We start from the raw sequence: 16,700 nt of genomic DNA, 5'->3' as shown, positions 1-16,700 counted from the left end.
CCGCTCTTCACGTATCCTTCACAAGCCTGTTGGTCCAGTGGTAATTTTGGGTCGGGGGCCTTCGTTGTTTCTTCTTGGATTCTCTTCCTCTGTCTTCCAGGCAGTTTTTTCTCTGTCCTTATCGCGATATTTTGAAGCATAGAATACAACTAAAGGAATTTAAGTGATTAAACTTATTCTGCAACAGTCCTCCCTTTGTGTTTATTAAGCATCCCTGCTAATGTGTCCAAACGAACTCCTGAAGTCTCTAAGGCCTTGAACTCGTAACCACAGTCTCACATACGATGTTATTACAAGTCACGACAGAACCAGAGCTGACAGAACGGCCACTGGAGCAGAGCCTGATGAAAGGTTCCTGTAGCAGCTGTAGAGTGGCACTCGCCCTGAGGGATGGAGGCCAGACCAACTGTGGCGTCACGGGCGCTGGGGAAGAACTTCGCACTCTGAACTCTCCGAGATCGTTTTTGAAGAGAAAGGAAGAAAGAAAATCCTCTAAGAAATGGTAGGCCGGAGAAGGGAGGACAGATTGACTACTTGCACAGGTGGAGATGCTTTCCTCAGGGCCTTCATAAATGAACGCGTATACTCAATGTCATCGTCCACGGAAGAGGAGGAGGGCGGAGGGGTTGTTGACAGTCGTGAAGTGTTGTATCGTGCTTTCCTGAGGGACTCCAAGAAGTTTCTCTCCTCCTCTAAGCGTTTGTCCTCCTGAGAAGAAAGGAAGGATGGGTGGGAATGATCCCAGAAAGTGCCACAGAAACAGAGTCGCAGTCCAAGGTGTTGCTCATCAACAAGAGAAGGATCCCAAAGCCTCCCTCGTGCCATGGCCCCCTATGAATGTGACCCCTCCCTGGCTCCTCCAGAGCCCAGAACCTCACAGTCTGAGCAGGACCCGCAGGGGAAGCCTCCAAGAGCGTCCCTGCCTGGGGAAAGACCCAGCAGGGACCTGACGGCACAGGATGGGGACACCACAAAGCCAGAGTCCAGCAGAGCTGGCATCTCCCACCCAGGGAAGGGCTGAGCAGAGGGCAACCCCTTCGAGCTGAGGACGATGTCCATCTCGGGTTGGACGTGGAGCCAGCCTGAGACAAGCTGCGAGCATCCCCCTCTCCTTGCCTCTGCTGTCACTCCTCTGGCTGCCCGCGGCTTCTTCCAGCCCACCCGGCCCAGCCCAGGGCTCAGCCCTGATCTCAGGAGACCCCCCGGCTCTCAGGGCCCCGTCGGGTTCACCCAGCCCAGCTCCGCCAGCGGCTCCGCAGCCCCTTCCAGCCCCGCTCTCCCCCGCCTCACCTGCTCGGCCTGGTACTTCAGCAGCTCCACTTGGGCGCTGTACGTGGAAGCTAAGGAGGCCTTTTCCTGGTCCAGACGCCACTCCTGCTGCTTCAGCTGTTCCTGCTGCTGCTTCAGCTGCTCCTGCTGCTGCTTCAGCTGCTCCTGCTGCTGCTGCAGGACCTGCAGCTTGTCCCAGAACTCGCGCTGCATCCTGCGTGCCTCCCCCAGGGCTCGCTCCCCCTCCGCGTGCTTCTGGGCCAAGAGCTGCAAGGCAGAGCGGCTGGGGAGCTTGGGGACAGGGACCCTCGCTGCCCTGGGCTGGGGCTCCTCTGCGCGTCCCCTTGTTCCCCTCCCGGCACAGGATTCATGACTTCAGGAGGGCTGTGAGACCCTGGCTGTGCTGCCAGCCCATGCACCGCTACGAACCGTGGTGCAGACGCTCGGCTTACCTCTTTCGAGCTTCTCATCAGCTCCTCCTGCTGCTGGACACGCAGCGCGGCCCCGTTCACCTTCTCCTTCTCCAGCCTCAGCTCCTGCCAGGCCTTATCCAGCCTCTGCCTGTCTCTCGCCAGCTGCTCCTCCTTGGCTTTCAGCTCCTGGCCCTGCATCTTCAGCTCTGCCCGCTCCTAGGGTGGGCACGGGGGAAACCGATGAATCACCTGCCCTGTCCCGGACACCATCTCACGTCTTCTGAGGGGGAGGCAGAGCCCCTGTTGAGCTCCTCCTGTGGCCGCTTTGGGTGCAGAGCAACAGCCCCCGGTGCTCCAGCAGTGCCCTCACCCCTCCACCTGTGGGGACCAGGGCTGGCAGAGCTGGGACCGGACACACACACACACTCCTTCCTCAGAACGGACGCAGCCCCTCACCGTGCTGCACACCCTCAAACACGCTCACCGCACAGCAGTTCCTCGGCACTGGAAATACCCAGCCTGAGTGGTCCTTTGCCACCCTGGCAGCCCTGAAAAATGCAGCTCTGCCGCACTGTCTGTGCCACATGTCCCCTCTGGACAGCCCTGGGGGGAGCAGAACTGGCTCTGGACACGTCGCCGTGGCACGGGGAGGTTTTGCCTCATCCACCGTGGGGGTTTCCTCTCCCCAGACTCACAACAGAGGCGGCTGCGCCTGGTCTGGCTGCCCAAACTCCTCACGGGTAAAGGGGAGAGACAGAGTTGATGCTTCAGTCAACATCTGAAACGGGCTGGTGGAGCCTGTTCCTGGGACACCCCCATTCTCACCACCCCGAGCGACATCCCTGTCACCAGAAGGCAGCGCTGAACATCTCCCTGGCGAGCAGGACCCACCCGTGAGCCTGCCAGATGCTGCAGGGACAGACACCATTCACGGGCTCCAGGCCGGGGACCTCCTGTGGGCCAGAGAAACGCCCCGGACCCAGCCAGGAGCCTGGCCCGGGCAGAGGACACAGCGTGGGCTCACCTGCTCCAGCAGCCGAGTCTGCTCGCCCAGCCTGGCCTCCGTGTTGGTCACCAGCTCCTGGACACGGCTCCGCTCCTCCTCCATGTCCCTCTTGCACATGTTCTGCAGGTCACTGGAGAACTTCTCCATCTTCTCAATGATGCCGTCCAGAGACCTGTGCAGAGGAGCGAGGGGAGGGTCACCCTGGGGGACACACTTTGTCTCACTGCGAACGAGACGGGGACGTGTGCTGGGCCATAGGCCGGGCAGCCCTGCCCCGAACCTCTCGGGATCAGAGCACAGCCGGAGGAAGATGCAGCTGCTGCTTCGGGGAGCACAGACAGATACTAAATAACAGCCCAGCATCCCTGGGGCCTGCGGGTGGGAGAGAGGATGGGCCCTGCTCCTCCTGTGCTGCGGGCCTGGTTTCCCGGAGGACAGGGAACGCCCTGGCCAGGGATCAACGCGGGGACACGACACCGGCTGTCTGTACCTGGTGTGTGAAGTGGTGCTGGTCAGCACATCCATCTCTTGCTCTTTCAGCCACTTCACGTGCTGGAGCTGCTCCTCGTGTTTCTTGCGCAGTTCCTGGACAGACCCCCTGCAGGACACGGAGAAGGAGCCCAGCATGGGCTGTTACAAACTGGTGCTCCCCGTGACGGGCACCGTGGAAGAGGCTCGGTCGTGGGGCTGAGAACCAGGTCCCAGGAGCTGAGCTGGCAGGGTGCTCTGTCACGGGGCATCCCACAGACTGCCATCCACATCTGGGACGGACCACATCTGGGGGTTATGGGCTTCTCTGCCTAAAACCAGATTTCTCATTGACCCAAACTATGCAGACATCAGCAACTCATTGTTCTGAATAAAAGGAATCTGGGGGAGAGAAAACATGGGGTTCAGCATCTTTCAAAATGCAATGCATTCCGTCGGGATGATGTCTCCAGCCAGATCTCCCTGTCTCCAGCTGCAAAGCAAATCCCCACTCCAAAAGCCACTGAGCTGCCCTCAACCCAGCGCTTCTGGACTCTCCTTTCTCCTTTCACCATCTCCCCAAACCGTTCCCTGGTTCCTTCACCCAGAGCGGGGGTACCGGCACCACATGCCGCTCGTGCCGCTCTCACCTCTGCAGCTCCCGCAGCCGCTGCAGCTCCAGCCGGTGCTGCTCCCGCAGCTCCTCCAGGTCCAGCCGGTGCTGCGCCAGCAGCTCTGCCCGATCGCGCGCCGTGTCCTGCCACTGCTGCCGCAGCTGAGCCACCAGCTGCTCGTTCTGCTGCCGCAGCATCTCCACCCGCTGCCCGTAGTTCTCCTCCAGTAGGGTCACTGAGGTCCTGCCCGGAGAGAGCCCGTGAGGGGTCACGGCACCGAACAAGTGTTGCTTTCATTGCAGTACCCGGCACTCTGCACCCAAAGGGCACACGGGGATTTAGCAGCAGATCGGTGTTGCTGTGTGCGTGGGGAAACTGAGGCAGGGGCTGCTTCGCTCTCCGCATTCTGAGCCCTGAGCCCTCTGCTGCTGCCCAGTGCGGTGCCCTGGTTGGGGACTTGCTGGCAAAGGGACAGGCCCCTCCTCTTGTCACCCACCCAGGGAGGATTTGGGACGCGCCCCAGCACTGTCCCCTCAGGGGAGCTGGATGGGGCTGTAGGCGAGGACCTGCCGGAGGAGGGGAGCACAGGCCAGAGCCCGCTACCTGTGGCTGCTCTTCTGGAGATCCAGGTACTCCCGGTGCTGCTGCTGCGCACTCTCCAGCAACAGTTTGTGATGCGCCCGCTCCTCCTCCAGCATCCGCACCTACCGGGCACCCGGGGAGAAGGTTCTTGTGCTGCCCCGGGGACAGAACCCCCACAGCAGCACTCGGTGGCCATTGGCATCTCTGGACAGGGAGGTTGCTCCTCTCTCCCGTCACCCTGATGCTGTTTGGAGCAGACGTGGCCCCTTCTCCTCCCCCTGGCTCACCCATGTCCCCCTCCACAGGCGCTGGGGCTCACCTGGCTCTCCAGCTCTGCCACACGGGCCTGGGCGCTCAGCAGCTCTGCCCGACACTCCGATGCTGCTGGGGAGGCGGCCAGCTGGCTGCAGGCAAAAAGCACCCGATGTGGTCAAGCCGAGGAGGCCATGAGAGACAAGATCCCTCCCCAACACCAGCTCCTGCCTCGCAGCTGAAAGCCTCCGTCCCGCTCGGCTGCGGCAGGATTCAGCCTTTTGGCTGCCGAGGGAGCAAAGACCCCAACAGCTCCAACCCTGGTGCTCCCCTCGCTGCACCCACCCCCTTCCCCGGGCACCCCCAGCTCACAGCCCCTGCCCGCCGCTCGAGGCACTTGGGCTGCAATTCCCTTCTGAGCCCCGTTCAGAGGGCACAAGTCTGAACCCGCACAGGGGAACGGGACTGTGGGCTGGATCAGCGGGACAAAGACCCGCAGCATTACTCCAACCAGAGACAAGAAAGTGCTTAAATGAATTTCATAACTCTGAGGCAGGCGTTGCTGAGAGCTGCTGCTGGAGCAGCCACACGTGGAGCAGACGGGAGCGCTGCGGCCATTGACCGGGCCTTTACCTGACGGGAGAGCGGGGAGCCAGCCCTTCGCCCGCGGTCTCTGAGGGCTCGGCCTTTGTGTCTTGGGCCTCCGAGGGCTCGGCCTTTGTGTCTTGGGTTTCCAAGGGCTTGGTCTTTTTCTCTTGGGCCTCCGAGGGTTCCGCCTTTTTCTCCTGGGTCTCTGAGGGCTCAGCCTTTTTCTCTTGTGCCTCCGAGGGCTCAGCCTTTTTCTCTTGGGCCTCTGAGGGCTCAGCCTTTTTCTCCTGGGTCTCTGAGGGCTCGACCTTCTTCTCCCGGGTCTCCATGGTCTTGGCCTCTATCTTCTGCACCTCGGCCTGTGCTTCGGCTTTCCTGCGAGCCAAGGCAGCCGTCAGCCAGTCCATCGGGTCGGGTTTAGCCGCTGCCTCCTCTGCAGCCCCGAGCTGGCTGGCGGGGCTGGGCCGCCCGGCTGCGGCAGGGCTGGGGATGCTGAGTGCCGGGCTGCCCTTGGCTGGGGACAGCGGGTCCGGGTCCAGGAAATCGTCATCCTCCAAGCCCAGCCAGTCGTCTCCGCCCCTTCTTCTCTGCACGGGGTTCCGTCTGCCTGGACGACGAGGTGTGGAGCGGAGCTCTGGGTTCGGTTCGCTGCCGCTGATCTCGGCAGAAAACCTGAGGAAGGAGAAGCAGCTGCAGACCTGCCTGCAAGGGGATGCGGGGACCTGCCTGCTCAGCCGCAGGGACAGCGGGGTGGTGGCTGGAGCTACAGACACACGCACAGCACCGTACCTCACCGACTGCCCCGTTGCCGGCTGGACCGCGGGCCTGGAGCCCATCGAGGGCTTGTAGGCTCCAAAGACAAGTTCCTCCTTGTCCCAACGCTTTTCCTCCTCTGTTCAGACAAGGAGCCTTGAGCCAGCGCCCAGAGGAGCAGCTGCTGCAAAGACACCAGCCCTCCCCTCCTCCTCCTCCTCCTCCCAGGCTGCCTCGAGGGCAGAGCACAACACTTCTGCATGAGCCGCCTTCCCCCGCGCTGACCCAGAGCCCGTTAACCGCCCTGCTCACCCCGACAGAAAGGGCATTTCCCCTGCAAGGGCATTACAAATAAAGCTCGCTAGCCCAAGCCAATGCTGTCAGCTCTGCAGACCTTCCCAACGTCCCTGGCTGGGCTCACCTGGCTGCTTTGGGAGCTTTTTATCCAGTTTGAACTCCCTATGCTCTCCCGTACCTGGCTTTTCCAGGACTTTGGCCACGGAGCCTCGTCCGAACAACTCATCCAGCTTGGAGCGCGCTGGCCGGAGCTCCTCTCTGTGGGGACATGGTGGCAGATGGTTTCTCCAGAGGCAGGGCTGTCCCTCCTCACACAGCCTGGCCAGGCTGCTCTGGCTCTTCTCTGCCAAACCAGCTGCTCTTGCCCCTTGCTGGGACCCATGGGCAGAAGCTCCAGCATCCCCCCCCAGCACGGTGGCACCGGCTCAACGTGCAGCCCGCCCCCTGCGTTACTCCCACCGCCTCCGCACTGCCCTTACTCTTTTTTTGGGCCATTGCCAATTCCCATCGCATCCAACAGGTTGTCGTCATCAACATCTTCAAACGTCGACGTCTTCCTCCTCTGGACCGGGGCCACCGTGCGCAGGGGCGTCTGGCGTGGGGGTAGCTCTGGGGATGGGATCGCACATGGGAGGAGGTTTGAGCAGGGCAGGTGTTGGTTTTTTAAACAACAAGAGATCCAAGCAGCCCAGTGGGATTTATCGGGGAGAAAGGCCATTTGAGGGGAGCATCGGACCCATGAGCATCCCCGCTGCAGGAACAAGAGGGGCGAGTGCCTGTAACAGCCACAGTGCAGCTGGGACCCACCCAGACGTGCCCCCGCTGGGCTTTGCCGTGGACCGGGGATGCTACGGCCACCCAAATCCTGACCCCAAAAACTTGGTCTCATTTGGCACCGTGCAGAACAGGCCGGGTGAGGCCCAAGGGAAAATCTGAGCCTCCCTTCCCGCAAAGGAAAGGCCAGTTCTGTAACCTGTGGCACTCCCTGAGCTGTGGCACAACCAAGCCCGTTATTGAGTTGCTCTAGAAATGACCGCTCTGCTTAGTCACAGATGGGACTGGGTGGCTTTCGATTTCATCAGCTGGGACCTCACACAAACTCAGCCAGGCTGCTCATTCCTTTCCTACAAGGAGGAGGCATCCAGCAACCTGCTTACCTTTCCTGCTGCTCTGTTCCGGTGTTGTCTCAGAGCTGCTTTCAGTGCCACGTTTCACGGGCATCTTCCATGGCCCAGAACCGGGTTTCGATGTCCCCAGGAAATCCCAGTCCGCGTCGTCCTTGTCCTGGAAAGCAAGAGGATGAGGACGGGCACAGGGCGAGCGCTGCGGATGCCTCAGCACTGCTCTTCCCTTGGGAGGCTGGTGCTGGGGGCCACGGCTGCAGCGCACGGGGGCTGAGATGGGGGGATTTCGGTACTTGAAACGCTCTGTGCCCTGAGTCCTGTGCTGAGATCCTGCTGCTGCCTCCGGGAGAAGCGTCAGGAACACCCAAGCCCATTGCTTTGGGTGAGGGCTCTTCCTACGACGCTTGAGCCAAAGCGCACCCAGGAAGGCTGGGCTGCAGCAGCATGTGCCCCCGGGCTTTGCTCCATCCTCGGTACCTGGAAGCCCGTCTCCCACCGGACACCCACTCCCCTCTCCTGTCTTTTCCCCCTGCCAGCGATGCCCGAGAGCTCAGCCCCAGCCCTCAGGACATCCAGACTCTCTCCCCAAATTTGGGCTCACCCCTGCAGCTGCCTTGTTCTCTGCAAGGACCTTGCTGAAGAAATCATCCTCTGCAAACCACCTGTCGGGGCGGGGAGCGGGTGCAGAAGCTGAGGACGGGGCAGGTCAGGAGGACGTGGGGAGCACGGAGAGATCTGAAAGGCACTCACTCCTTGCTGGCCCGCACGCTGCTGCTCCAGGCTCTCCCACCGCTGCTCCCGGCCGGCTGGGAAGCTCTGGCAGATGTAACACGGGGTTCAACTGGAAAAACGCAGGGAGAGAGCAGGATGATGGACACGGCCATAGCCCAGGCCTGGGCACTCCACAGGGGGATTTGCCAGCTTCTCATGGACCACAGAGGCTTTTAATCAGAGACAAACTTCCCTTCACCTCCCCAGACCGACGGGCAACCTGTTCAGTGGCCTCTGGCTCTGGGAACCCGGCTGTCCCCCCTGCTCCCTGCTGCCTCCCCCCTCACAACTGGAGCCTCTCGCAGATCAAGGGCTGTTGCACCAGCAACTCCTGCTCCCAGGAAGGGAGGACCAGGACAAGGATGCTGCCCTTTCAGCTGCAAAGAAGCTTCATTTTACCATCATATCCCCGCAGGTCCTCAAGGATGTCATCAATAGAGCCTGAAACAAGACAAATTCAAGGTGCTGAGGCAGGTGAGCTCATCAAGCTGGTGCAGAAAAGCTCCCAATGTCAACAAGGCTTGCTCTTCCGAGATCCCCCAAGAAGAAAGATTTGGTCTCAAGCACCAGCAATGTAATGTCTGCCATGTCTTCCACAGAGAGCTGCCAGGGCCAGGACTTGACCCCAAATGCACTGCTTCAGTATCAGGGGCAGCAAGAGGCCTCTAAACCAGCAGTTAGGGAGCAGGGGAGGGGAAGAACTGAAATAAACGCATATATTCTCCTCCACATTTGGGAAAACCCACAGGAACAGAATATAGGAGCCCAGGAAGCAAATCCCTTTGACTGGAGAGGCAGGTGAATATGTTTGGGTCAGCAATGACACAATGCACTGAGCTGCACCTTTCACACAGGGATGGCGACCGTTCCGGTAGCCAGGGCTGCCACCTCATCCCAGTGTCCCCCCTCCTCCGTCCCAGGCATCCCCAGCACACCAAAGCACCTACGGACAGGGAAAGGAGACCACGCCAGTGTACTTACCACTTATGCTTCTCTTGGCTCGCGTAGCCTACGGAGAAAGACAATTCCCTCATTAGAAAACCAAGCGAGTCTGAGCTGGACTTTCTCAGCACACTAAAGCCAGAGGCAGGTTTCTTCAGAGAAGCCCAGCAGCACCAGCGAAGCCCTCGTCCCGCCCGCGCTGCTTGGGAAATGGCAGGTGAAACCCCGGGCAAGCAGAGAGATGTGACACCTTCAGTGACACCAGGGAGCTCAGCCCCTCCTGCCTGCCAGCTGGGCAGAAGCCCCCAGCCCTCGGGATGGCTCCTGCCTGCCAGCCAGTGCCACAGCAGCACTGGGGATTTCCCAGGCCTGCCTGAGCACCCATCACACTCACCATGGCAAGAGCCGGGCTTTCCCTTGCTCAAGATGGTCTCCTCGCAGATTCCTCCGCTGTCAGCCCCCGGGGGGGATCAAAGATCCTTGCTCACGTCCACACTCTGACCTGCAGGGAGAGGAGTATTTCCCGACTTGCTGTTAAACCTACGTCCCCCTGCCGCCCCCCCGGCTGGCTCCCTGCTGCTCGCGCCTCTCCAAGGCCCTGGAAACCAGACTCCATCTCAGCCTTAAAAACACCCACAATCACAGAATCGCAGAGGTATTCTGGTTGGAAAAGACCCTCAAGATCATTGAGTCCAACCATAAACCTCACACTACCAAGTCCGCCCCCACCCCATGTCCCTGAGAACCTCATCTCTGCATCTTTCAAACCCCTCCAGGGATGGGGACTCCACCACTGCCCTGGGCAGCCTGTTCCAGTGCCCCACAGCCCTTTGGGGAAGAAATTGTTCCCCAGATCCAGCCTCAACCTCCCCTGCCGCAACTTGGGGCCGTTTCCTCTCATCCCAGCGCTTGTTCCTGGGGAGCAGAGCCCGACCCCCCCGGCTCCAAGCTCCTTTCGGGCACTTCAGAGATCAGAAGGTCTCCCCTCAGCTCCTGTTCTCCAGCTGAACCTCCAGCTCCCTCAGCCGCTCCCATCACACTTGTGCTCCAGCCCCTCACCGGCTCTCCTGCTCTTCTCTGGACACACTCCAGTAGCTCAAGGCGTCAACCGAAGTCTCCAGATCCACAAGTCGCCGAGATGAACAGCACCTCCCGCGATGCTGCAGGACGGAGCAGCCGCCGCGGCACCGACCGCACCGACCGCACCAACCGCACCAACGGCACCGACCGCACCGACCGCACCGACCGCACCAACCGCACCAACGGCACCGACCGCACCAACGGCACCGGCCGCACCAACCGCCGCCGCTCCGCGTCCCGTGGCCGCGACACCGGGGGCCCTCGCGCCCCCGGCCCCCAGCGGGCGCGGGCCTGGTGGCCATGGCCGCAGCGTCCCGGTCCCCGGGCTCACGGCAGCCCCGGCCCCGCCCGGCCCCGCCCGGCCCTTCCCTTCCCTTCCCTTCCCTTCCCGGCCCGGCCCGGCCCTTCTCCTCTCGCCGGGTGCTGGGAAATGGAGTCCCCGGCGGGCCCGGGGCAGGGCCGGCAGCTCCAGCCCCGGCGGCTCCGCTGCCCCCCGGGGCACTTTCAAACCTCTTTTCAAAGCCTACACGCCTAATGGCTTCAAACACTGAAACCTTCTGGACGGGCTTTCTCGAGGCTCTTGTCTAAGTGTGTCTCCTTCAGTGCAGAGCAGCTGCTGAGCCTGCAGAGAACTACGGAATTTCACTTCGGCTTGAGAACAAGTGACAGAATCCCAGAATCCCCGCCTGGCTGGGGCTGAAGGGCCCCCTGGAGATCCCCCAGCCCAGCCCCCCTGCTCACGCAGGGTCACCAGAGCAGATCACACAGGTCGGTCCAGGCGGGTTTGAATGTCTCCAGAGAAGGAGACTCCACACCCGCTCTGGGCAGCCTGGTCCAGGCTCTGGCACCTCCCAGCAAAGAAGTTTCTCCTCATGTTCAGCTGGACCCTCCTGTGTTTCAGTCTGTGCCCGTTGCCCCTCACCCTGGCGTTGGGCACCACTGAACAGAGTCTGGTCCATCCTCTGACACCCACCCTGAGATATTGATCACATTGATCAGATCCCTCTCAGCTTCTCTGCTCCAGCTCAACAGCCCCAGCTCTCTCAGCCTTTCCTCACAAGAAAGATGCTCCAGACCCATCAGCATCTTTGTAGCCCAGCGCTGGACTCTCTCCAGTAATTCCTTGTCCTTCTTAAACTGGGGAGCCCAGAACTGGACACACAACTCAGATGGGGCCTCACCAGGGCAGAGCAGAGGGGGAGGATTCACCTCCCTCAACCTGCTGGCCACGCTCCTCCTCATGGACCCCGGGTACCATCGACCTTCTTGGCCACAGGGCGCGTTGCTGGCTCATGGTCAACCTGTTGTCAACCAGAACTCCTGTGACAGCTCGGCCCTACCACGGCCGGCGGGATCCACCCCTACGGGGGCAACTGCCTCCCGGTAGCGCTGGCCGGGTGGCCAGTGGCACTCGCCCTGACGGATGGAGGCCAGACAAACAGGGCAGCTGGAGCTGTACTGGGTTCACTGGGCACCAGGACCTTCTGGTAAAAGCAACAGCTTTCCTCTGCTAATCCAGACAGCCCTGCGCGAGCCCCGAGTCAATATAAAAACAAACTGAAGGAAATCAGACAAAGCTCCTTGGGAATGCATGGGGAGGAAAAAACAGCCTGGACACCTCACTTGGGATTGTTGTTTTCTGCAAGATGGCCTTTAAAAACCAGAAGAACCTCCCAGAACAACCTCCAGACCCAAGGACCTGGGTCAACTGATTTCTGCCCTCAAACACCGGCTTCATCATTCCAGGTCAAATTGGCAGTTTCTCCAACCACCATCTGTGGGTTTTTTGGCTCCAGAGAAGGACGAGAATTTCCTTCCCAGCTCCATCAGCAAAGTGGTGCCACACACAGATTCCTGTGCACAAAACTGTCACAGAAATGTTCTTGACCCCAGGTTTCCCATACCAGAATCTCAGACGTTTGTGCTTTAAAAAATAATTTAATTATAAGATACAAAACAACTTGAAAGGTACAGCAAAGAAACAGTCCAGACTGGGGGCCTTTCAGGGGTTGGAACACAAGGCAAAAGAGACTTGGGCTTTTAAACCCATTTCTCTTAAGAAACCCTCTAAGAAATGGTGGTCAGGAGCAGGGAGGACGGCCGGGATGCTGGCAGAGGTGAAGTGCAGTAGGGCGCTTTCCTCAGGATCTCCAGAAATAACTGCGTAACCTCAAAGAAATCGTGGTCCGGAGAAGGGCAGAAGGACGGACGGGATGCTGACAGACATGAAGTGTTGTATCGAGCTTTCTTGAGGGACTCCAAGAAGATCTTCTCCCTTTCTAAGTAATCATCCTCCTGAGAAGAGAGGAAGGATGGGTGGGAATGATCCCAGAAAGTGCCACAGAAACAGGGTCACAGTCCAAGGTGTTGCTCATCAACAAGAGAAGGATCCCAAAGCCTCCCTCGTACCATGGCCCCCCATGAAGGGGACCCCGCCCTGGCTCCTCCAGAGCCTAGAACCTCACAGTCTGAGCAAGACCCGCAGGGGAAGCCTCCAAGAGCGTCCCTGCCTGGGGAAAGACCCAGCAGGGACCTGACGGCACAGGATGGGGACACCACAAAGCCAGAGTCCAGCAGAGCCAGCGTCTCCCACCCAGGGAAGGGCTGAGCAGAGGGCAACCCCTTCGAGCCGAGGACGATGTCCATCTCAGGTTGGACGTGGAGCCAGCCTGAGACAAGCTGCGAGCATCCCCCTCTCCTTGCCTCTGCTGTCACTCCTCTGGCTGCCCGCGGCTCCTTCCAGCCCACCCGGCCCAGCCCAGGGCTCAGCCCTGATCTCAGGAGACCCCCGAGGCTCTCAGGGCCCTGTCGGGTTCACCCAGCCCAGCTCCGCCAGCAGCTCCGCAGCCCCTTCCAGCTCCGCTCTCCCCTGCCTCACCCACTGGGCCTGGAACTTCAGCAGCTGCACCTGGGCACTGAGCACGGGGTTGTCGGCCACGGGCAGGGACTCCCCGATATCCCGCGGGCTGTGCCGAGGGAGCGTCCTAGTGGGAGGCAGAAAGTCTGGAACAGGAGCCGGAGTGCGAGATGCTGCCATTAGATGAACTGCAGACGTAGACACCACAGCATCCCTTGTTCTGCTGCCTGCGTGTCCCTGCAGCGGGGTCCTCCCCAGCCTCCCAGGACAAACGGGCTTTAACTCGCCTGCCTCTCCCCTCCTGCCCCCTCCAGGCACTGCCCTGGCTCAGAGAGCTCCGCTGAGCCCCTGCAGAGGACGAGAGGGCAACTCGCACCTGAGGTTTATATGCAGGGGCACTAAACCAGCCCCCAGGACCATCCCAAGCCTCCTGAGACACAGGTACAAGCGCAGCTGCCCCCCGGCAAGTCCCTTCCCACCTGCAGCGTGCGGAAGCCTCAGCCAGGGTGCTGGAGAGACCATCGGTCGGGGCACCGAGGTCCTGGGCTGTGGTCAGCGGTGTCACAGGGTGGTTGGGCAGCTCCTCACGGGGCTATTCATGCCGTCTCCTCTGGTGAGCCGTGCTCAGCCGCTGCTGCGCGGTCTCTGGGAGAAAGGGAGAGAGAGAAGCTGTCAGAAAAGCTTCAGGCCTTGTGCACCGTGGCCCCTGGCCCAGTTGGGAGGGTGAGGAGACACTTCCCTGATGCAGACGCTCCTGCTGCTTCAGTTGCTCCTGCTGCTGCTGCAGGACCTGCAGCTTGTTGCGGAACTGGGATTCCATCCTGTGTGCCTCCCCCAGGGCTCGCTCCCCCTCCGCGTGCTTCTGGGCTAAGAGCTGCAAGGCAGAGCGGCTGGGGAGCTTGGGGACAGGGACCCTCGCTGCCCTGGGCTGGGGCTCCTCTGCGCGTCCCCTTGTTCCCCTCCCGGCACAGGATTCACGACTTCAGGAAGGCTGTGAGACCCCGGCTGTGCTGCCGGCCCGTGCTCGGCTGCGAACCGTGGTGCAGACGCTGCGCTTACCTCATTGGCGCTTCTCGTCAGCTCCTCCTGCTGCTGGACACGCAGCGCGGCCCCGTTCACCTTCTCCTTCTCCAGCCTCAGCTCCTGCCAGGCCTCGTCCAGCCTCTGCCTGTCTCTCGCCAGCTGCTCCTCCTTGGCTTTCAGCTCCTGGCCCTGCATCTTCGGCTCTGCCCGCTCCTAGGGTGGGCACAGGGGAAACCGATGCATCACCTGCCCTGTCCCTGACACCATCTCACGTCTTCCCAAGGGGAGGCAGAGCCCCTGTTGAGCTCCTCGTGTGGCCGCTTTGGGTGCAGAGCAACAGCCCTCGGTTCTGCAGGTCACTGCACACGTTCTCCATGTTCTCACTGAAGACCTAACGACCTTGGGCAACTGATTTCTCCCCTCAAATACTGACTCCATCATTCCAGGACAAATTTCCAGTTTCTACCATCACTGCATGTGGGTTTTCACATCAAATCCCCATAATTAACAGTTGCAAAATGCTTTGAGATAGTGCTACAAAAATAGTAACAGTTGAAAGAAGGGCAGAACGTCTATTATCAGCACCTGGTTGATTAGTACTACTTGGTTTTGTCCTCAGAGCAGTATCACTATCTTGTGCTGGGGATGGAACAGAGGCCAAAGGAGTTTCTGCAGGGCAGCAAAAGAAGGGGGTGCTGGAAAACACGAATGTGTCTTCTGGAAAGCTGAAGGAAGCAGAGGCTCCAGAGAAGGACGAGTATTTCCTTCCCAGCTCCATGAGCAAAGTAGTGCCACATGCAGATTCACGTGCACAAAACTGTCGCAGAAATGTTCTTGACCCCAGGTTTCCCATAGCAGAGTCTCACACGTTAGTATTTAAAAAATCATCTCTTTACAAGATTAAAAACAACTTAAAAGGTACAGCAAAGAGACAGTCCGGACAGGGGCCTCTCGGCGGGAGGGACCACAAGACTGTATGTGAACAGAGACCTTCTCAGGTTGGCCAGAAGCATTCCCCTGCCCAACTGGTAAAGCTGGAAAAGTCACTAAAGCTTTGTTAAATGAGACCATACCCCGATTTGGGGTCCCCGCTGTGATGTCCTCTGATAGAAGACAGGTAAGTTCAAGCCACAGCAGCTTCTACTGTGTCTTTAGGCATTAAAGTGCATAACCAAACCCAAAGTGTATCCAAACCAAAGCCAAAATTCTTTTGCAATAGAGATCTACAAAATATTATCATCTCGGGTTGCGGTACGGCATAGCTCTTTGTTACCCCACAACAGTACCTAATCGAGCATTGTCGCGTAATGCAAGTAAAAATTATTAGCATTAAAATTAGAGTCACAAACATCAACAGCTACTTTGACTAGGTCGAATCTGTAGCCATGAAGCAAGCTTATGCCAAATTTCTTCAGAACTCCAAGATGTATCATCTTCAGTGACTTCATGTCATACTTTAGTTGATTCCCAAAAGGATTTGCGGTTGCTCCTATTTCAATACCGTGGGCAAAGCCCAAATTTGCTTTGTAAGAGTCTTTAGCTTGTACCAAAAGCAAAATTCACTATTGGCAAGACTATAATTATCACCAATAATGCTAACGAGGGATATTTAGTTGTTTCAGATTCGACCTGTCCACATTTTTCCTTTAGTTCATGTTGGGCTATAATAGTTTTCACTAAAGACCCGTGTAAAGGCCACCTTGGAGTAAAAGCATTTGTTACTGCACTCGTACTTTTTAGAGTCACTGAGATCAACGCTGAGAGAATTGGACAGCGGAAGGTCCTACTGGCTCCGACGTCTGTTTCTTATCTGCTGCTTTCTTCACTCTTGAATACTGAATCCAGGCAGGTTGCTCTTTAATCTTGATGGCAGTAAAGGCCGGCAGCAATACCTGGAACAGCCCATTCCACTTCTCTTCTGAAGGCTGACATGAAAAAGCTTTAACGGAAACTTCATCTATTGGCTTGAAAGAAAAGACTTCAGTTTTCTTTGGCTCGAGGCTTCACTCTAATTCTGAGCAGTGCTAAAGGTAGTGCTTGATTCTACTTCCAGTTAGTTTCTTGACAAATTCTGTTTATCTGCTGTTCGATTATATAACTCAGTTTCTTTTCCACCTGCCCACTTGCTTAAGACTTGTAGAGAGTTGGCAACTGCCAATCGATCTCTGATGCTCTACTGACTTGCAGCACTACCTGTGCAACAAAACGGGGCCCTCTATCAGAGGACATCACAGCGGGTACCCCAGATCGGGGTAGGATCTCATTTAACAAAGCTTTAGTTACTTTTCCAGCTTTACTAGTTGGGCAGGGGAATGCTTCTGGCCAACCTGAGAAGGTCTCTGTTCACATACCGCAAGGTAGAGTTTACTGATGGTGGTTCGAGGAGACAGCCACCCGGGATCGAAGACATCGCTCTCATATCTCTCTCTGTCTTTTCAGCAGCTTGTCTCGCAGTATCAGCTGCCAATTTATTTCCAGCTTCCTGATCAGTGTCTCCTTTTCGATTCTCCTTGAAATGCATGACGGCAACTTGTCCAGTAACAGCCCGGCTTCCGACAATTGGAGTACCATGTTTAATCTGTTCTCCTTGTGCTGTTAATAAACTTGGGCCTTTTCAAATGGTCCATGGGCTTGCAGCACTCCCAAAGCATACTTGGAATC

The 16,700-nt window shown here is 58.6% G+C and overlaps 2 protein-coding genes across 2 annotated transcripts; both read right to left on the bottom strand.

Annotated features, from left to right (window-relative positions):
• LOC135996299 (fas-binding factor 1 homolog) lies at positions 1–9,695 on the bottom strand. Its single transcript, XM_065648121.1, is given in 19 exon segments — positions 1–708; positions 1,291–1,536; positions 1,722–1,898; positions 2,707–2,860; positions 3,179–3,286; positions 3,807–4,013; positions 4,374–4,474; positions 4,672–4,756; positions 5,238–5,455; positions 5,546–5,651; positions 5,715–5,851; positions 5,972–6,084; positions 6,367–6,500; positions 6,722–6,851; positions 7,400–7,885; positions 7,888–7,962; positions 8,537–8,578; positions 9,119–9,146; positions 9,624–9,695. Coding segments are annotated over 19 exon segments (2,835 nt in total). The 3' UTR covers positions 1–492.
• Positions 9,696–12,136: 2,441 nt separating this feature from the next.
• Positions 12,137–16,560, bottom strand: LOC135996298 (fas-binding factor 1 homolog). Its single transcript, XM_065648120.1, is given in 7 exon segments — positions 12,137–12,454; positions 13,038–13,161; positions 13,517–13,661; positions 13,767–13,890; positions 14,076–14,252; positions 15,827–15,964; positions 16,408–16,560. Coding segments are annotated over 7 exon segments (1,089 nt in total). The 3' UTR covers positions 12,137–12,226.
• Positions 16,561–16,700: the final 140 nt, after the last annotated feature.

This window comes from Caloenas nicobarica, chromosome 18 (assembly GCF_036013445.1).
Source record: "Caloenas nicobarica isolate bCalNic1 chromosome 18, bCalNic1.hap1, whole genome shotgun sequence".
NCBI lineage: Eukaryota > Metazoa > Chordata > Aves > Columbiformes > Columbidae > Caloenas > Caloenas nicobarica.
Note: the sequence above shows the minus strand (reverse complement) of the source record. Positions and strands in the feature narration are given on the sequence as shown.